This window comes from Thalassophryne amazonica, chromosome 18 (assembly GCF_902500255.1).
Source record: "Thalassophryne amazonica chromosome 18, fThaAma1.1, whole genome shotgun sequence".
Lineage (NCBI taxonomy): Eukaryota > Metazoa > Chordata > Actinopteri > Batrachoidiformes > Batrachoididae > Thalassophryne > Thalassophryne amazonica.
This window is the reverse complement of record NC_047120.1, coordinates 51,715,373-51,736,723: the sequence shown is the minus strand read 5'-3', so window position 1 is coordinate 51,736,723 and position 21,351 is coordinate 51,715,373. Positions and strand designations below refer to the sequence as shown.

The following is a 21,351-nucleotide window of genomic DNA, read 5'->3' as shown; positions in this document are numbered from 1 at the left end:
TCGCAAAGAAGTATCTCCCTTGAAGTATTGTCTTTCTCTGGCACTTATTAAACATTTGACATTAAATGCGATTCCTTTTTTTCCACACAGGATGTGGAACAGTATATGCTGCGTACAGGCACAGTCAACAGTATGGAAAGCTCCCATTCTCTGCCATCTATGTCGATCAGTGCCAGTTCCCAGAGCAGCTCAGTCAACAGTCTGGCAGACGGTTCTGACGACAGCGGTGAGATGGCCATGATGCAAGAAGGAGAGCACACAGTCACGTCCAACAGCTCTGTGCTGCACAAGCCTCTGGTCAGTCCTGAATGCTTTCTGTTCTGTGGGTGTATATGTGCCGGTGTGTATCACTTCCCTCAAGCTTGACCTTTCTTCAGAATGGTTATTAATAGTTCAGCGCACCGCGTCTTTATAAACCACTAAAAGATAACATGCGATAAATTAACATGGTACCTGCTGTAACACATGGTAGGTCAGCACAACATGCTGACCTACAGAGTCACAGTCTGGTATGCAGCTTGTACAGCAGCAGAAAGGACTCTACAAAGGATGGTGGAAACAGCACAGAAGATTATTGGCTGTCCTCTTCCCTCCCTGGAAGAAGTTGCAGGTGCTCGATACCTTTCCAGAGCCAAAAACATTTTAAAAGACTCTTCACATCCTGGACACAAAATATTCAACCTTATGCCCTCAGGTAGGCGGTATAGAGCCATAAAAACACACACGAACAGACTTTTGAACAGTTTTTACCCCAGAGCCATACAACATTTAAACAAATCACAGCCACACTGACAACCATGGGACAATATAGAATAGGGACTGTGCAATAATGTTTTTAACCTATTAGTTTTACTATGTCTAATCATGCATTTGACACTTAAGGCTGTATTATTTATTTGTGATTGTTATTATTGTAGTGTGTGTGTGTGTGTGTGTGTGTGTGTGTGTGTGTGTGTGTGTGTGTGTGTGTGTGTGTGTGTGTGTGTGTGTGTGTGTGTGTGTGTCAGTCATTGTATTACGTGTATGTGTGTTTTGCGTGATGGGGGGGTGTGTGTGTGTGTGTTGTTGCCACTGTGATGAGTCTCCTGCAGTTTCATTGTATCACTTGTACAATGACAATAAAGCCTATTCTGTTCTATTCTAACACCTCACAGAACAGTGCAGTAAATACATACTGTATGACACATGTAACATCTCACAAAACTCTCATAAACCCAGTCATATGTTGATATTTATCAGGCTGCAGATGGTCCACAGGGGCAGCTCTTCTGTTTTTGTCACACCACTTCTTCAGTGCTTACAGGAGGGGAACATGTAAACCATGTGCAATATTCCCGTGCAATATGATTTCACAGTTGTATACAATTTCTCGTTTTACATTTTACTTGGTCCACATTTTATTTTATTTTACCTTATGTTTATATTAGTTGTACATATACTCTGAATAATTTACTGTTAAATTTCACTATCCTTTATTTGGCTAAAAATTACTCGCGCCACGTAAAGCACCTTTTTGGAGTTGCACTCAAATCTCGTTGTAATGCAAATTACAGTGACAATAAAGGTGATTCTGATTCTGAACATCACAGCCCAAACCTGGCAACAAAAATCTTTCACCGCATGGAGGCACAGTGCTGAAAATTGGCTGTGTGTGGTGCCGGCCTTCAATGTTACAGCTGTTAGTTGATTTATGTTAATTAAAAAACCTCTGTCCATGGAGTCATCTGATGTGATGGCAAGGGTGTCACATAATGTGGACACGACAGCGTAAAGCCCACTGAGATGTTCTGGGGTTTGGGGGGTTTTTTGGTGGGGGGCAAAATAAATATTTGATAAATATTCTTCCATGGAATCAGTTAGATGTGAGACCTCATTGCAGTATGCTCCACCTTAAAATGCCCCCCCAAAAACCTGTGTTGTCAAAATATAAGTACCGTATTTTCCGGACTATAAGTCGCACCGGAGTATAAGTCGCACCAGCCACTTTATCCATTATAAAGAAAAATAAACCATAAATAAATCGCACCGGAGTATAAGTCGCACCAGCCACTTTATCCATTATAAAGAAAAATAAACCATAAATAAGTTGCACTGGACTATAAGTCCCATGGACATACAGGTATGTTAACATGAAAAGTTCAGATGATAATATTGTGACGGCTACCGTTTTTGGATGCATATTTAACCAGTCTTAACTTGTAATCTGCAGAATATGATTTTCTTTTTGGTGGCATTTTTTCGGGCCTTCTCCGTTGTCTTGTTAAGTTACCAGTAACGTTGAAATTTTTATTTTTCTATGGTAGTCAGAAGTCGCAGGAACAGTCACACAAGCCTCGAGTGCCCTCTCGTGAGCTGCATTTTACCTACGGATATGTTTGTATTTTGCGGACCACATTGCGAGCCAAACCATGCAGCACCTACCTGCGCAGCTCATGACCGCCCAGCGGTGTCGATACAGCTCCTTCCAAGTGCAGACGCTAATCCTCCGCCGTCGCTCACTGCTCCCATGCAGCTCTCGGCGTCAACTCTGCTCACACTGATATCCAAGGGTTGAAGCTGTTTTGTTAGCTGTCCCGGAATAAACACCATGTTCGTCTGCTTCAAACGCTTTTCACAATCATCAACGCCAGCTCCTTCCAAGTGCACACGCTAATCCTCCACCGTCGCTCACCCAGTGCTCCCACGCAGCTCTCAGCGTCAACTTAAACACTCTGCTCACACTGATATCCAAGGGTTGAAGCTGTTTTGTTCGCCATGCTGGAATAACAGCAAGCACCGTGTTCATCAGCTTCTCACGCTGTGGGTGAGGTGAGGAATACGCGTCCAACGTTCTGTTCTCTGATTGGTTATCGCGACCAGCATAACCTATAGGACGGCCACCATACTACAGTGCCCATGATGCATTGCATTTCCTTTTCTGGTGGCGATTTTAAAACATAGATTGACTCTGTCACGTAAAATTGTTTTGTTACAGTAAATTAATTGAGATCCTACCGGTATATTTTTCATTTATAAGTCGCACCGGAGTATAGGTCGCACCCCAGGCCAAAACATGTAAAAAAGTGCGACTTATAGTCCGGAAAATACGGTATGTGACTGTTTTGTTTTTCAGACTTAAGCTGCCTTTAGACAGCTGATGAGCTGATTATGCTGCAGGGGCCTTTTGGAAAGATTCCATGGGCGAGAATTAACTGTACACCGCTGTTGGTTTATAATTGTTCCACGAGGCAGCATTTCTGCTTTATCAATTCCCATTTCCCAAATTAATCACAAACACATTTCTTGAGGAATAATTTCAGTCACAGTTTCAATTTTACTGAGTGACTGCGGATTTTTTTGTTGTTGTTGTTGTTAAGGGTTTAATTTTAACACTTTCTACACATTTATTATTTGACCACAATATTGTGCTTTGAAGCCTTTTGCCATCATCCCGTTTCTCCGTTCTCTAGAGCCATGACAACATCTATGATGACCCATATCAGCCGGAGGTTGACTCTCAGAGGGAAGCATCATCTGCTGGTGGTGGGGGAGGAGGTGGTAGGCGTCGGCGTGGCCGAGATCATTTTGCCACCATCAGGACAGCCTCACTTGTTACCCGTCAAATCCAGGAACATGAGCAGGGCTCGGCCCTAAGGGAGCAAATGTCTGGGTAAGGTACTGATTGGACATCAGAGCTAGAACATGGGCTTTGTGTTATTTAAAAGGAATTGAAGTCGTCTACTCATTTATGTAGCTGAAAATTAAAGTTAAAACTTAAAATGCCCATCTCCTTGAAGAGGGGAAAAGAGGAAACCTTAAGGGAAACCACGTGTCAGTGTAGATGAGTGGGTAAGTGGGTTATCCATCCCAGTCAGCTTGCCTAGACGGTAACTCAGAAATCATCTTCTCACTCACCACATTAAAAAAACATAAGAATAACCCCTAATGGATGTTTGTTAGAGAGAAACATGGTACGCTCTGCCACACAATGGGAAAGAAAAAAAAAACCAAAGAATTGATAGAGCTTGTGGCTGGGGATGGTACCGAACCTTTGTAAGGTGCGTTTACACATAGACAAGACGCATTACAAATGTCATATTTGCATCATTCTTGGCACATTCCTGACATTCTTAACGTGACTTAACGCATCTGAATAGGTTTCTTAATAGTGTGTGTTGGTGCGTGATATTCGTGATTTTCGTGGAGCATGTTTTTGACTGTCAAAAAATCTCCCACGAATGTCACGCACCACCCTCATTTCATCTCACAACGTGCAGGTCGCAACTGAGCGTGTTGATCCGTCTTGATTAGTGGTGATCCTTAATAGAGCGTGACGCTGTTCTTCTCTGACGTGCGCACAATTAAACCCTGCTGCACCGCATTCAGTTTCATTGCTGCAGTATGCTGAAGAAGGACAGTGATGCCAGGTCGGCTAAAGGTTTGGTTCCAGTGCTTCTCAGTGCACTCCTGCAGGTGTTCCACCTTCTGCTGCTGTGCCTGATGTTGCCATGTGGAGCCACACATCTGGCTCTCTGTCTCCTCCTCCTCTGTGTGCCACTCCACAGCACAGAGCCCAACTAAGCATGCAGTCACAAAGTTCTTCTACTGTGGATTTTGAGGAGCAAACTGGAGCGATCTGAATTGTTCAGCAACTGACGGTTGGGTGTGTGTGTGTGTGTGTGTGTGTGTGTGTGTGTGTATAGACAATTCGCCTCATTCACAACGTGACAGAACGTAACGCAACAGAGCACAACAACGCGAAACATTATTCTTGACCGTGTGTAATGGTTCCTGATAATTCTCCAGCAACACGTGCCATTAATCGTAACGCGTGGTAACAGGTTGCAACAGTTCCTGAGGACACCTGACGCCTCTGCCCCAAATCATCACATTCGTGATCAGCGGCCAAGAATGTATACTTCGTGGCATTTGTGACTTGCCGTCGTTATGTGTAAACGCAGAATTAATCTGTACTGATGGCAAACTTGAAACACTGCTTTAAAACATTTTGAAACCTTTGAAACACCCATGATTCAAACATGGTTTTGGAGTCCATTATCAAAAGATAGACATCACAGGCTGTGCTAAATCGGGCCTCAATATGTGGGCAACAGTTTTGAAACAAATACTTCCAAATGTTCCATTTGATTTGGTCCCTCTGTTGTTGAACTACGATCATATTGCTGTTTGAATTTCATATTTAACGGCTACATTCAGCACAAGGTCTGTATGTTCAATAGAATGTATGTTGTTAAAGAAATTACCTGAATAAACTAATGCGTTACCAAATCAAGAAAATTAAACAGAAGTCAAACCCTTTTTGCTTTGGAAGGAACTGTGAGCAGGCTTCATTCAGAGTGACACTCTAGTTTCATGGTCTTGATAGAAGTTAATTTCTTCTTCATTTTAGGTACAAGCGAATGCGACGACAGCACCAGAAGCAACTGATGGGACTGGAGAACAAGCTGAAATCAGAGATGGATGAGCACCAGCTGAGGCTGGACAAGGAGCTGGAGAATCAAAGGAACAGCTTCTCTCTAGAGGGAGAAAAGCTAACAAAGAAACACCAGGCTATCATGGAGAAGGAGGTAAAGGAGATGGGCTTTTGGTAACATAAGTAACAAACGAAAAAAAAACACTTCAGTAAATAAAAGCTTGGGGAAAAAAAGACTTGAGGTATAAGTAGCAAAAGCAATAGGCAGAGCAAAAACTATAGTGACTACCAAGACATACAAGATGGAAGACAAGTGAGATTTAGTAGGCTTTAAAATATTTGTCCAGGTCATCTTGTATGATGGTGTGGCTATGTATGCAATGTGTATCTTCCCCCAGACAAAGGCTATGTTGACAGAAGAGAAGAAGTTCCAACAGCATATCTTGGCTCAGCAAAAGAAGGAATTGACCAGCCTCCTGGAATCCCAGAAACGCCAGTATCGACAACGCAAGGAGCAGCTCAAAGAGGTGATTCTTTCATCCCATATGTTAGATTATTACATCCTTATTAACAATATTTTAGCCTGTTCATTTCCATTACTACATTGTTTTCATTTTGCACTAAAGGAACTGAATGAAAACCAGTCAACACCCAAGAGGGAGAAACAAGAGTGGCTGGTGCACCAGAAGGAGTGTTTACAGCAGCTGCAGGCAGAAGAGGAGGCGGGCCTGTTGCGGAGACAGAGGCAGTACTATGAGCTACAGTGTCGCCAGTATAAAAGAAAGATGGTGCTGGCACGCCACAACCTGGAGCAGGATCTCCTTCGGGAGGTATGAATCTCAAATGTCCAAATGGTTAATCATTGTTGTCCTACCCAAATATAGTCTGTGTATGGGGTATGAATAAAAAGCCCTAAAAACTTGGGGGTCTGTGCAAACAATCTCCCATTTATTTTATTTTTTCTTACATTACCATCTCTGTACAGGATTTGAACAAAAAACAGACTTTGAAGGACTTGGAATGTGCCATGTTGCTACGCCACCATGAATCTACCCAAGAGCTGGAGTTCCGCCAGTTGGGTCTGGTGCAGCGTACCCGCGCTGAGCTGATCCGTACACAGCACCAGACGGAGCTCACCAACCAGATGGAGTACAACAAGCGACGTGAGCAGGAGCTGCGTCAGAAACACGCCGTGGAGGTCCGCCAACAGCCCAAGAGCCTCAAAGTGAGTGAGAGCACCTCCATCTACAGCCAGGGGTCTCCTGAGGAGGGAGAGATCCAGACAGCAGAGTGGCTGAGCAGCGACTGGGCCGGGGACGTAGAGATGGTAGAGGTAGAACTCAAGGATGAGGGCGAATGTGAGCAGGACAGCGAGGCAGGAATCAAGGAAAGAGATCATGTTGAGGATGAGCTTGTCGGAGTAGAAATGGTGAAATTCAGAGACGAGTTGTTTACAGGAGGAGAGGAGGAAGGATGCATGACTGTTCCAGCAGTCCAAATTACAGATAAGGTAGAGGAGGATGACAGTAAACGAAAGGAACATGACGGCAGTGATGATGTAAAGGAGCAGAAAGAGTGGAAAACTGTAGAAGAGACTGAGGAGAGGGAGGTAGAAGGAGTTCGGTGGGAGTATGAGGAGGTTCCGAGTCGAAATGCACAGGTAGGCACTGGTGAAGAGGCGGAAGAGGGCAGGGGTGTAGCTGACGGTTGTCCATCAGAGCTGATCTCATTCCATTCCCCAGAAAAGAGACCACATCGACAGCGAGATATGGATGAGTTGTCAGAATTCTACTTCCCTGATACCCCAGAGGAGCTGGAGCCCATAGCCGTGTCCGCTCCTCGTCCACCTCCACCCCCTCCGTCATCTCTACCTTCACTTTTGTCCCACGGTATTTGTCTGCTTCTGTCCCTCTCTGCTGCTGCCCAGCCTTCCAACCTCACTTTGCTGCTGCTTTCAATCTTCCTCCTCTCCCTTCGCCGCTCACCCCCACTGCCTTCAGTGTCTTCTGTTCTTCTCTCCGCCGAACTTGCCCTCCTGGCCCTCTTCTTCTCCTATCTCTTCCTCCGATCCTGCTGTTCCCTCACTCTCTCCACTTACCTGACCCTCAGTCTGTGGGCCAGTGGCCTTTTCAGTTTAGGACTCTCCTTCAGCCTGGGCATTTATTACATTCCCATGATTTTGATCTCGGCCTCTTTTCTCAGCTCCCCCTCCCTCTTCCTGTCCCTCTACTTGGCAGTGGTTCTGGTTGTCCGGCCGGCCCGTGACTTTCTCCAGCATGCACCTCGCAAAATGAATCGCCTCTGCATGCGTTTCCTTTTCCGATTGCCGCGGCCTCTATTTGCAATGTGCCAGTCTGTCCTGGGAGGTGTGGCTGAGCGTAACTTGTATGAGATGTTTCCAAAAGCTGGACGCAACTGGGGTGTGCGCCAGTCCAGAATTCCAGTACTTCTGAAAAGTTTACCTTTAGAGTATCAGACTCACAGGAGTCGCAGCTCTGCCTTAACCAAGAGTCTCCGCTGTGTCAGGCGTTTCATGAGACGGCCACTTGGGGTGTTAGCAGACTTTGCTAACTCAGTCGTCCTCAAACTTGCGAGCCAGGTCGTCAAACAGCTGCCATGCACATGTCGGAGAAAACTCCAAACCCTGGGCCTCCTGAAGAAAGAGATTCCGAGCAGGCTCCCCCGACTGCTGCCCAGGGAAGTCAGAGAGCGAAGGATGAGGCAGAGGAGGAGAGAGCGGGAGCAGCAAAAAAGGCAGGAGAGGGAGAGGATGTACCGTGAAGGGAGGTGGGAGAGTGGGTTAAGGCGAACGTCATCTGAAAAGTTTATACGGGGGAAGATTCGCCCGTGGAGATAAGAATGTGAGTTGATTTAAGGGACGGGTGGGAACAGTATGCTAATCTGTGCTCAAGATCACAATCTGTACTCCACTGTTCATTCATTGTGCTTCTGTTTGTGTGTCTGTTCTGGGGCCACGTGTCTCTTCTGACACAATTCTCCAAACTGGATGTTGTTCAGATTTGTGCACACACATTGTACATGTGATTTGTTCGGTTTATTGAAGCTCATCCAGTAGGTGAAATCTGCAAAGTGGAACAAGCAGTTGAATCCACTGATGCTGTATTACACCCAGTGAAGTTCAGACATTTCTCTATTGTGCTTTTTGTAAAAGTTTCTTATAGTTTGTTTATTTTTTTTAAAAAATTGCTCTTAATTTGTAAGAATTGTGTTTATGGTTGTTTTTAAAACCGTTTGTGCAATCTTTTTTTTTATCGTGGTCTTATTTCACAGGGTCTCATTTATGTACTGTTAGAACAGTACATTAGATACATTCACTCCCCAAAGCTGTGTACTGTGAACCACTTCCACTAAAATGACCTTGAACACTATTTCCTATTCATTAAAAGTGCAATAAAAAAAACTGCAGGAATAATCTGACATTCGGAGAACTTCAGTATGTGGTGGTGTTTTGGCGCACAGCCTTGTGTTCTACGTTTATAGAAGAGATAGATGTTCAGCAGAGACTTAAGCATACTTACCGCTTTTGCAGGTATGCATCCTGGAGGTTCACAGTTTGAAACCTTGGCAACCCCTTACATTTCCGTGTTGTTCGTAAAGTTATCGTACATGCTGTAACATCAGGGGAGGTTTTCCAGAGTCACCAAGGCTGTTTTAATGGCATGCTGCAGGTTTGCTACTGTGTTTACAATTCTGCCAAATTTGTTTCTTCACAAACTGCATGGTGCAAGTCTGAATTGTTACATCACAGTAATGTATTGCGTCATGCTAGATCATATTGGTGATCTTCATGCACCAGTTTTTCATGATTATAGACCTTGTCTTTCTGTGATTCCTACCCATTAACTAGAGAATGGGGCTTTACATTGTAGGACTTTAAAGAGTATTGACTGTGGCATTATTTAGGGCAGAGGACTTCAACTCATTCCAGAATTGGCCGAGAGGATGCAGGTTGTCTTTGCAACCACCAACTCCACCAGGGTCCGGTTTCATAAAGTCATCTAATCTTGTTTAGTCGCCTAAACTCACTTGGTCAACTAATCTTTTGATGTTAGTCGTTGCACAAAGCGCTGAGTCGGCTAAAGTTTTGTGTTAGCCGACTAAAGTTTTTAGTCTGGTACAGAGAAGGCTAATTTTATTTTACTTGACAAAACTTCAGTGTCTCACCTCAGAAATGGCAGGTATCATGTACCACCAGTTGATGGAGCAGGAAGTAAGGAAAGCCTTATGGCGGGAGCGGGTGTTCAGGACCGAAATCATCCATTGGAGATGTTTACGGACCTCAGAGGTCGGGTGCAGTTCTCCTCTGATGCAATACTCTCTCTGCCATGTTTGGAGCAGACGACCAACCCGGAAGTAAACAAAACTCGCTCATTGGAGCCGTTTCTTGGTAGCTGTATTGGCGAGGCCACTTATGCCCGTGAAAATCCTCGAGTAACGTTAGACGGCTACGGCCCCATTTAAAAAAACAAACAAAACAAAAACACATACACACTTGTTTATCATCCCTGCCGCATGCCGAAATTGGCCCTCATCAGTTTTTTTTTTTTTTTTGGGCCATATACATACATATACATATGTTCATTGACTGCGGTACAGCTGGTGCAAGAACCGGCACATCTGCTAGGTGGCGAGTATGCTTTGGCCATAGTTACATGGCTTTGGCTGAAGACTGTCATTGACAACCACACAGTCAGGTGCTCTGTCTCACGCACACAGTATGCATGTATTACACTACTAGTGTGCAGTACACTGCCTGTATTCAACATGCAAACAAGATTTATTTTAAAAATAGCTATTTTCGGTTCCTCACTTGGTATGCAGGTGCTGTATGTGTCATTTTTCAGGTTTGAAATGATGTTGACTGTACCGGTTTCTAAGAAAGGGAAAAAAAATTGCCCTACCGCACCACTTTTTTTCTTATGTCATGGATGATAAACTATTTTTTTTATTTTATGTGGCCTAATCTACACGTTTAGCTGTCGATGTGAAACTGAGGTTAGATGGCTAATATTGGGCGACTAAGCTTAGTCAACTAAGTAAGTTTAGTAGACTAAATGAGTAGACTGCTTTATGAAATCGGGCCCAAGTGAATTCACCGATTAACATCACTGGTTGCAGATTAAATCAGTTAATCATTGAAATCACCTGGTGGAGTGGGTGGTTGCAAAGAAAACCTGCACCCTCTCTGCCCTTTCTGCAATGAGTTGAAGACCTCCAATTTAGGGGGGAAATAATACTAGTCTGAAGTGAAGCCGAGATTTAAGCAACCTACCAAAAAGGCATTTGACGTAAAGATATTGTTTGATCACACTTTGAATCTAATTCAGTATACTATTTTTGTTGCACTCTGTGCAATAATATTATGATTTACCATGTAAACATTTTTTTTTTGGTTTGCTTGTTTTGTTTTATTTGGTGACCACATGAATACCATTTTTGTAATGTTTTGTTTTTTTAGTTAAGTATTTGCACAAATTTTTATACTCTTACATAGTAGACTTCCCTTGCATTTATTCTTGAAAAGAAAATGAACAGCTTGGAATTCTAATATATAATTAATTTAAGTTTCACATTTCCTTGTAGTTTAATTTATATGAAGCCATACAGACAATCTTGAATTTTTTTTTTTTTTGAATCAGTCCAAAGATTAATACAGCTGAATGTGATTGGGCAGTTCGGCATGAAATGGAGACATGACAGATGGCCATTAATAAGTTTTAATTTTGCACTGGTGAAAACTGAACTCTGACAAATCAAATGTGACCGTATCACTTCTGTTGGACCAAAATTAAACGTGATATGTAACTGCAATGTCTGAAGGTTTAATGCAGTATCAAACAAAACTGTCCAAAGTGCAGTGGCCATCATGCCGGTCACTTAAACTAAAATTTAAAACCTGTGCATACATGATAATTTGAGTGTTGGAGCAACACTGTAGGATAAGATTTTACAAAAATGAAGTAAAATTATGCGTTTTTATTAAATCACTTGTGCTTACAAATTCTGATTATCCAGGAAGAGTAGCCTCACATGTCACAGGACAACATTTGAGCCATTAACGTACAGGTGTATCAGGTATATTAAGTAGGCTGTGATGCGGTAAGATGAGGAACAATTGACTGTATTGTGACCCAAAAGTCACCAAGATCTTGGTGTGACTATCTTTTGTTGTAGCTTTAAGAAACATTTAATGTTTTTTATGTAACTTATTTTAATTTGTGTTCCAGTATGTCTTATTCCTCTGTGTATGTTTACATGTTTGTATTCTGTTTTGTGACCTTGTCTGAGTTTCCACAGAAATATATCACCTTGAGTTTTGTGTTTAACTTATGCAGTATTTATCAGAACTGCATTTTGTTCAGCAGCCATTTGTGTGGTTCTTTTATTCTCATTTCTTTGTGTTGGCAAATACTTATGTTTGTAAGCATTCATTTTTTAATACTACCAGATTTTTCTTTACACAAAAATAAATTATTTTGTGTTGCAATCATTGTCTTGTTTTTATGATTTCCATTCATTTCCAAGCCTTTATTTTATTCCCCAATTTATCAGCAGATCTTAATCTATAGAAAGCTCCTTTTCCCATTTTGTCATTAGTTTTGTTATGATTTTTCTTTTGTCATCACACACTTTAGATGTTGTCTGTTGTGCCTTTTCCTTTGTCTGATAACCCACAAAACCTAAAGTTGGTATGTGCTGATTTTAAAGCTGAACAGCCTTTCAAATTTCACAAAAATGACCAATTTTGGCTAATACCAAAATAAGCACTATAATGTTGCAAAATTACAGCTCATTTTAATGAAGAAAACATTTACCTGGGGGAATGCCATATTGAATATTTTCTAACACTGTCTACAAATATATGAGGAATGTATTACATTTATACAGAAATAAACTTTCAGAGCATTTTCCACCTTGGGTTTGTTCAAGTGAGCAGCCATCTGATGTCACGCTGCCTTTCTTTACTCCCAGTTGGCTGTCGGTGTGTGCCCCCATGTGATTCGATGTTTGCTATCGAATGTAGGTCACAGCGTCTGAATGCTTGAAATTCTCCCCTTCAGGGGGAGAAATTCTAAATTGTTTCCAGATGGTGCAAATTTTGATATTTGCAATATCTTATGATTCCCTTATTTAAATGTGAAGGAATACAATTATAGTGGTGCCAAAGAAACTTATTTTTATGACATAAATCTGGAAAAAAAAAACAAAACAAAACAGTGGCCTTACAGCTTAAAATATCTTTGAAGGGGAAGAAAAAAAATCCTCTGAAATCTTGCTGACTAGGTCAGGTCAAACATATTTTAAATAATTTAGTCGCTTAAAATTGTATGCAATGGAAAATAATGTAATGTAAAATAAAAAGTAACTTGAAAGGATCTTAAGTAACAGAAATAACATTTTATATTAAATGTCATTCAAGATTGTGATATTAAAGAGTTTGGTCAGAGATACTATAGCTTGATACCAAAATGCAAAAGTAACAATTGACCATGTGAAGATTCACAGCGTTTTGACATTTTTGAACATCTTTTTATTTTCATTTTTTCATTACAAACAAGTAAAAGACTTGTAATTTCCAGTATGAGTTTACTAATGTGCATTCAGGCTTATTCTCTATATATTAGGTAAATTTTGGTTTGTTTAAATTATCTAAGTATAAATTGGACCATTCAGTTATATCCATCACAATTCACACATAATTTTATTGAATGGATTGTTTAAAAAAAGGCTTCAATTGCTGTGAAACTGTTGCTTTTATTAATACATTGCTTGCTACAAAGAACAGTCAAGCATACTGAATTACGAGGCAAATGAATAAATTACTATTTAAAAGTAATATTTTAATAATCAGTCATTTAAAAGTAATATTTTAATAATCAGTCATTGAGTTCAAGTATTTTGTATGAAAACTAAAGCTGCTGCATTTTATGTTCTTTGCAAATACAATTAAAAGAATGTGTTGGAGTGTTTCACAGGGTAGATGTGCCTAATTTGATAGAAAGTAGTATGCATAATTTGTCTCCAAATGGACAAATTTCACTGTGCATTTCAGCAATTATGTAGTCCATTCCCAAATGGAAAAATAAGTCTTAGTGAATCAGCAGGATGTTTGATCAAATTAGAGGTAAAAAATAAAATATTTACAAAGAGTCTTCCAGTGCAGTGCGATGTGATGAGACGGTATTTAAAGTGTGCAGTGACATTAAAGTGAACAGGGATACTGAGGGAGAAGGGGGCAGTACTTGAGTCCGTGGTGAGTCAATGTGTGTATGTTATTAGAGGGTCAGGGGTGGGGACCGTAACTGTTCAGAGTTGTTATGGCCCAGGAGAAGAAGCTGTAAGTCTGGCAGTGTGGGATTTGGGGATTTGATGGACCTGTAATGCCGTCTAGAGGGCAACAGGTCAAACAGGTGGTGGGCTGGGAGTGGAGGGTCCAAAGTTATGGAGTTGGCCCTGCTAAAGCAGCGGGTCCAAGGAGGGCAGAGGGCAGCTGATGATTCACTATGCTGTGTCTATTACCCTCTGTAGTGCCTTTCTGTCCTTAGCTGTGCAGCCTGTGCACCACACACTCGAGCTGTAGGCTGCAGACTATACATAGGAGTGGTAGAAGGCCAGCAACAGCTTCCTGTCCAGGTTGTTTTTCCTGTTCATCCTCAGGAAGTGCAGTCTCCCCTGTGCCTTCTTCACGATGACCTGGGTGTTGCAGGACTAGGAGAGGTCGGCAGAGACGTGAGTGCCCAGGAACGTGAAGGAGCTAAACATTTCCATGCAGTCATAGTCAGTTTTTCCTTTCCCAAAGTCTATTATCAGTTCCTTTGTTCATTTTTGTGGTGTTTGGGGAAAGATGATGGTTCTGGCACCAGGCATACAGATTTCCCACTTCATCCCTGTATGCTGTCTCATCTCCATCTGAGATTAGGCCAACCATGGTGGTATCATCTGCAAATTTGATGGTGTTGGCGGGACAGGGTGGAGTGCAGTCATGTGTATAGAGTTGCATAGAGTAGGAAATTCAGCACACACATCCCTGTGTTGAACCTGTACTGAGCATGAGGGATGAGGAGAGGTGGTGGCCAAGTCTGACAGATTGTGAGCGGTTGGTGAGGTGAATGTGTAGGCTTGCTGACCAGTATGTCTGGGATGATATTACTGCAGGCTGAGCTGTACTCAAATACGAAGCCGCCTTATGTACAGTGGGGTAAAAAAGTATTTAGTCAGTCCTTGATTGTGCAAGTTCTCCTACTTGGAAAGATGACAGAGGTCTGTAATTTTCATCATAGGTACACTTCAACTATGAGAGACAAAATGAGAAAAAAAAATTCCAGGAAATCACATTGTAGGATTTTTAAAGAATTTATTTGTAAATTATGGTGGAAAATAAATATTTGGTCAATAACAAAATTCAACTCAATACTTTGTAACATAATCTTTGTTGGCAATGACAGAGGTCAAACATTTCCTGGTATTTTGGCCCATTCCTCCATGCAGATCTCCTCTAGAGCAGTGATGTTTTGGGGCTGTCGCTGGGCAACATGGACTTTCAACTCCCTCAACAAATTTTCTATGGGGTTGAGGTCTGGAGACTGGCATGGCCACTCCAGGACCTTGAAATGCTTTTTACGGAGCCACTCCTTCATTGCTGGAGCAGTGTGTTTGGCATCATTGTCGTGCTGGAAGACCCAGCCATGTTGCATCTTCAATGCTCTCACTGATGGAAGGGGGTTTTGGCTTAAAATCTCATGATACATGGCCCCATTCATTCTTCCCTTAACACGTATCAGTCATACTGTCTCCTTTGCAGAAAACAGCCCCAACGCATGATGTTTCCACCCCCATGCTTCACAGTAGATACGGTGTTCTTGGGATGCAACTCAGCATTCTTCTTCCTCCAAACACGACGAGTTGAGTTTTTACCAAAATGTTTTATTTTGGTTTCATCTGACCACATGATATTCTCCCAATCCTCTTCTGGATTGGGAGAATCCAATCCAGATTGGATTCTCTAAGTATGCTCTCTGGCAAACTTCAGACAGGCCTGGACACGTCTGGCACTGCAGGATTTGAGTCTCTCTCTGCGTAGTGTGTAGCCTTTGTTACTTTGGTCCCAGCTCTCTGCATATCATTCATCAGGTCCCTCCGTGTAGTTCTGGGATTTTTGTTCGCCGTTCTCATGATCATTTTGACCTCACAGGATGACATCTTGATTGGAGCCCCAGATCGAGGGAGATTATCAATGGTCTTGTATATCTTCCATTTTCTTACAGTTGCTCCCACAGTTGATTTATTCACACCAACCTGCTTGACTATTGTAGATTCACTCTTCCCAGCCTGGTGCACATCTCCAATTCTCTTCCTGGTGTCCTTCGACAGCTCTTTGGTCTTGGCCATGGTTGAGTTTGGAGTCTGACTGTTTGAGGCTGTGAATAGGTGTCTTTTATGCAGATAACGAGTTCCAACAGGTGCCATTATTACAGGTAACAGGTGGAGGACAGAAGAGCATCTCAAAGAAGAAGTTACATGTCTGTGAGAGCCAGAAATCTTGCTTGTTTGTTACTGACCAAATACTTATTTTCCACCATAATTTACAAATAAATTATTTAAAAATCCTACAATGTGATTTCCCAGAATTTTTTTTCCCATTTTGTCTCTCATAGTTGAAGTGTACCAATGATGAAAATTACAGACCTCTCTCATCTTTCTAAGTAGGAGAACTTGCACAATCAGGGACTGACTGAATACTTTTTTACCCCACTGTACCTCTTTCTATGTTCTAGGTGGCTCAGCGCTGTGTGGAGTGAAATGGTGATGGTATCCTCCCTGGATTGGTTTGCTCTATAGGCAAACTAATGGGGGTTAGAGGTAAACAGTCTCTGATGTGCTGTGAGATGAGCCTCTCAAAGCACTTCATTACTACAGCTGTGAAGGCGATGGATCTGTAGTCATTTAGGTCGTCTGTTTTTGACTTTTTAGGGGCAGGGATGATGGTGGCAGCCTTCAGGCACTGTGGTATGGAGGCATGTGTCAGGGAGAGGTTGAAAACTCTGGTGAGGATCCCTGACAACTGGCCAGCACATGCTTTCAGTACCTTCCCTGGGATACCGTCAGGTCCAGTAGCTTTGCTATCGGAGTGACTTTTGACCTAAACTGCATTGACTGTTCCACATTTCCAGACATATTGGCTTAACTGAATGTCAGATGTGGGGCAAACTATATATTTTGGATTTTGTATGACAAGAAGAGAAATTTGTTGTTTTTTAACAGGACCAGAAATGCCCATCACTTTGAAGAGAGTCACCCAAAACAAATTTGTTCACTGCCCTACAATCAACAATCAAACCACTTTTAAATCTTGGTCCTTGTGAAAGTGTTCCTTTACTAAGGGCGGTCTCCCAGCGGAACCTGACTGTGTACATTTTTTATGTAAAAATAAATAATTGATCAGAGCCTGAAAACAGGTGTGATCAGCAGTAAAAGTAGAGTTGCAGAACATTGTCACCAATCAAGAAAGTTTTAAACGTGTTTAAAAATTGGTGACATCTGGATAAAGTGTGATCCACACAATGTGAATAATTGGATTTAACTGTTGCAGAATGGGAGTACTCATAAAAGTAGGTGAAAATGCATGTTTGTGCAATAAAAATGGTAAATGGACTGCATTTATATAGTGCTTTTCCATCTGCATCAGATGTTCTAAGCGCTTTACAATAATGCTTCACATTCACTCTGATGTCAGGGTGCTGCCATACAAGGCACACACTACACACTGGGAGCAACTAGGGGATTAGGGACTTTGCCCAAGGGCCTTAGTGATTTTCCGGTCAGGTTGGGATTTGAACCGAGGATCCTCTGGTCTCAAGCCCAACACTTAACTAGGCCATCCCCTCCCAATTTGCAGTAATCGGGACACACTGTTCTCTGAGGAGGTGCCTTCTCAAACTCCTCTGCAAAATGAAACCCATGAAAAAAGCATGTCGCGCTCTCCAAGAAGACAGTTTTGAAACATTAACAGAAGTATTTTAGCTTTTTGAAAACGTAGGAAAAACACAGAAGCAGCGTTTTGCACATGCTTAACTCATATGGAAGCAGATATAAAATTGTAAGTAATATGAATTTTGCTTATTATTTTTTTTAAATCTAGCCCAATTTCCTCTATCTTGAAATCAGGACAGAAAGTGGAGACATGCATATATATCTGCAATGGGACACTCCTTCACTTTCTCAGCATAGGTGTGGTTTTGAACTTAGATGGAGCTTGTTTGCCAGCTGCCCCCACCAAGTTACTATAATACACTGCATGTTTTTGGTTTTAACCATCTTCCGGAGTGCTTTAGCCATGCTGCTTCTGTCTCTTTCTTTTCTCCCCAAGTCCAAAGAGCTACAGATTAAGCGTCAGTTCCAGGACACCTGTAAGATCCAAACCCGTCAGTACAAGGCGCTCCGCAACCACCTGCTGGAGAACACGCCCAAGTCTGACCACAAGGCTGTGCTGAAGCGGCTAAAAGATGAGCAGACCCGCAAGCTGGCCATCCTGGCCGAGCAGTACGACCACTCCATCAATGACATGCTGTCCACTCAGGCTGTGAGTAAAGCACAGAGACACCGACACCACACCGCCACTGATGTGTCACACCTCCAACAACCCACACGTCCTGCAGTGGAACTGTCCAGATGTGCGAAGGGTTTGCTGTGTGTCACAAAATGTGTCTTTCTCACCAATGACAAAATGCCAAGTGGTGCTTTTAATTACCTCATGTGGCGGTGTGCCGCATAAACACAGTAAGCCAAATCCCTTCTGGCCTGGTTTGACCTTCCATATGCTGTGGTGAAAGTCCCGTCACGCACAGGTCACAGCATGCTGACAAGCAGTTCAACTTGTGTAATTTATATGTAATCATGTCGATTTTTGAAACATTGAAATTAAGAACAATCTTTCCTGTTATTTCACTTATCAACTATACGTCAAGCTCCTTGAATAATTTTAATAAAACTCTTGTTTTTCTACTGCTTGATTGTACACTGTGTGCATGTATTGTTTCATGACTTCAAAATAAAATCACAATATTCAAGTCCTTAAATATCAAAACGTCTAAAGCATGAATGAGATAAAATAAAGCTCCAAACAAAATTTTCAGTTGACCCAATCCAGTTTACTTAACAGCACCAAATCATAAGTCATCTCAAGGTGATCACGTTGGTGAAAAACTCTCCTGCTTTTTAAATTGTTATTATAAGAAGAAACCTCAAGCAGGCTAGATTCAGTGGGGTGACCATCTGCTTTTGTCATACTAACAAAATCAAACAGCACTTATCTGCAACTCACACCCTGATCCTCTCATCTCTGTCACTTCCTTTTATCCATCCTTCCTTTTGTCTGCTTAGCTGCGACTGGATGAAACCCAGGAAGCAGAGTATAAGGTGCTGCGGATGCAGCTGCAGCAGGAGCTTGAGCTGCTGAACGCCTACCAGAGTAAGATCAAGATCCACACTGACTCACAGCATGACAGGGAGGTCAAGGACCTGGAGCAGAGGGTGTCCATCCGCCGTGCCTTGCTGGAGCAGAGGGTTTGATACTTTTGTTATTCTCTACTGTAAAACCAAGGCTTTGTAAAGTGTATTGATAGTTTTTAATAATGTTTAACCTTCGGCACAAAATGGACTAAATATTCATTTTCACAGTAAGTCAGCAGTGTTATCTACAAAGACAAGAGGAGGTGTTGCACTCGTCTTTTGCTTTCCTCAGTCTTAGACTACGTAATTTTCAATGGTGAGCTGACGACAACAAATTTTGTGAAGTAATGTCATAGTTTTTTTTTTTTTAATCTTTATCTTTGTTACAGCCTTACTGCTTTAAATCCAAAAGAAACAAGGCATCAGACCAAAAACATAGAAGGGTGTAGAAATGTACCTGTGTCAGAGCCAATGAACCAGGTACCTCTGGTGCCCTCTTTTGGCTGCCCTGGATCTGTTCAGTAATTCTGCTCTTCAGTATGTTTATAAAATAAAAATACTACTCTTATCATTCTGTAAGAGGGATTGGTCTGTGCCATCAGTCTTATAGCCATCATTATCAAATATCAATACGTCAGTAATTTGCTGTCAAATGTCAATATAATACAGGTATTATGGTGCATAACTAGACAATTAGGTAACAGCTCAAAAACGGTTTTAATAACACTAACCCAAATTAATATCAGATCAGATTAAATCGAATCGAATCAAAATAATCGATTCTGAATATTAAGAATCAGAATTGAATCGATTCTTGAAATTTGAATCGATACCCAATTCTATCAGATATCCCACTGAGCTCAGTGGGATAGGAATTGCATTGCCAAAAGACAGACCTGGGTTCAATTCCTGATCATGGTGTATTTATTTGTTTGCATTGTCTCAGTCCACCCAGATTTAAATGGTTACTGCCTTCCCAGTTGCCTTGAGAATTCCTCGGGATCCCCTGGGAAGAGTTACAGGACTTAGCAAATGATAGGGAAGCGTGGAATGAGCTGCTTAGTCTGCTGTCACCAACATAACTTTAATTAATAAATGCCTTGGCTGTGGTAGTAAACTGCAATGGACTGTTGTCCCATCCGAGTCATGGAGTCTCATCCTCATAATGCCCTGGATAAGCACAAGCACCAACGGGCCTAAGGGCTATATAGCACGAGAATCTTGGGTGGGTGAAGATGCAAAATGTTTGGAGAAAAGAAACTGGTGGTGCACTCAGTGGAGTACACACCTAATGTGAAAACAAGGATGTATCTGGGAACCCTCCATGCAATGGAGCCACTTCAAGTCCTGGATGCAACCACCAATGCAGGCAACCTCATCACCACTTCCCAAAAGTAGCCATATATCTGCCACAGCCAGGTGAAATGTGCCATCTCCTTGGCTTTTTATCCCCCGCATAAGCGATCTAAACTCCTCTCACACTTTCAGGATGAATTTTGTGAAACTTGATACAAGTCCTTGTTATAGGTCGGTAATACGCGTATTATCATATCATTCCAGTTTGGCTCATTTTACCAGTTATGGCCCTTGATAAAGTTCAACTCTTGTCACTTTCTTGCTTGGGTTCCTGCATTCTGAAATCAACTCCTCTCACATTTTTAGTAAGAATTTCATGTAACTTGGTATAAATCTTAGAGGTTGATAATACGCATATTTTAATTTGTACAAGTTTGACACATTTTGGCAGAGTTATGGCCCTTGATTAACAAACCTAGGCACTGCCAGTTTCATGAGTTGGTGCCTGCACTCTGTAATCAACTCCTCTCACATTTTTAGGAGGAATTTCGGGAAAAGGTATAATTCCTTGAAATGTTTATCAGAATGTAGCAAGCACTGTACCAAAGCAGCATTTGCCAGCGGGGGATATTGTGCTGTCAGAGCACTCTTGTTCCAGTTGTAGGAGTTCTCACCACTGAAGCACCTGTATGTTGAATCATGATCTCTTTGGAGGATCCTTAGTGACACATTCCAGTGGTTACTAAGGATTCTCCAAAGATACTCGTATATCTTTGGAGATCCTTAGGACTGTTGTTGGTAGTAGGTATACCTACTACCAAAGACTTCCAGTCATTGACTTCAGCCACTGGTTAGCATCTAAGTCTCACAACCACACAGTAAGAAGGGAAGCACCAGAATCCTAAAGACTTGGACCTTCATTCTCCTCGGGATCAGCATCACCAAACATCTCTGACCAGCAACCGCATGACTCCACAAGCTCTTCCCAGGCATCTCTCAACCTTTGAGGTCTTATCTCACCAGGGACTAATCGCTGTTGAGATAGGTGAATCTCAAAAATTTGACACTTTCACCACATAGATACACTTCTGGTTGCTGACTCCAGAAAGTCACTGGAAGCCTGGGTAATTGAAAACGCAGACAATCCAACACTTCGCTCATCTTATCAAGTG

At 42.0% G+C, this 21,351-nt stretch overlaps 1 protein-coding gene across 2 annotated transcripts in view; it reads left to right on the top strand.

Moving 5' to 3' along the window:
* Positions 1 to 21,351, top strand: part of taok2b (TAO kinase 2b) — a 57,924-nt gene that overhangs the window by 32,978 nt on the left and 3,595 nt on the right. The window contains exons 12-19 of one of the 2 annotated variants that reach the window (XM_034194304.1): positions 91 to 297; positions 3,450 to 3,649; positions 5,390 to 5,567; positions 5,812 to 5,940; positions 6,040 to 6,243; positions 6,399 to 6,638; positions 17,802 to 18,014; positions 18,815 to 18,997. In XM_034194304.1, the coding sequence (XP_034050195.1) occupies positions 91 to 297; positions 3,450 to 3,649; positions 5,390 to 5,567; positions 5,812 to 5,940; positions 6,040 to 6,243; positions 6,399 to 6,638; positions 17,802 to 18,014; positions 18,815 to 18,997 (1,554 nt within the window). Of the gene's footprint in view, positions 1 to 90; positions 298 to 3,449; positions 3,650 to 5,389; positions 5,568 to 5,811; positions 5,941 to 6,039; positions 6,244 to 6,398; positions 9,129 to 17,801; positions 18,015 to 18,814; positions 18,998 to 21,351 lie in introns of those variants that run through there. The other variant, XM_034194303.1, reaches the window with a different exon arrangement.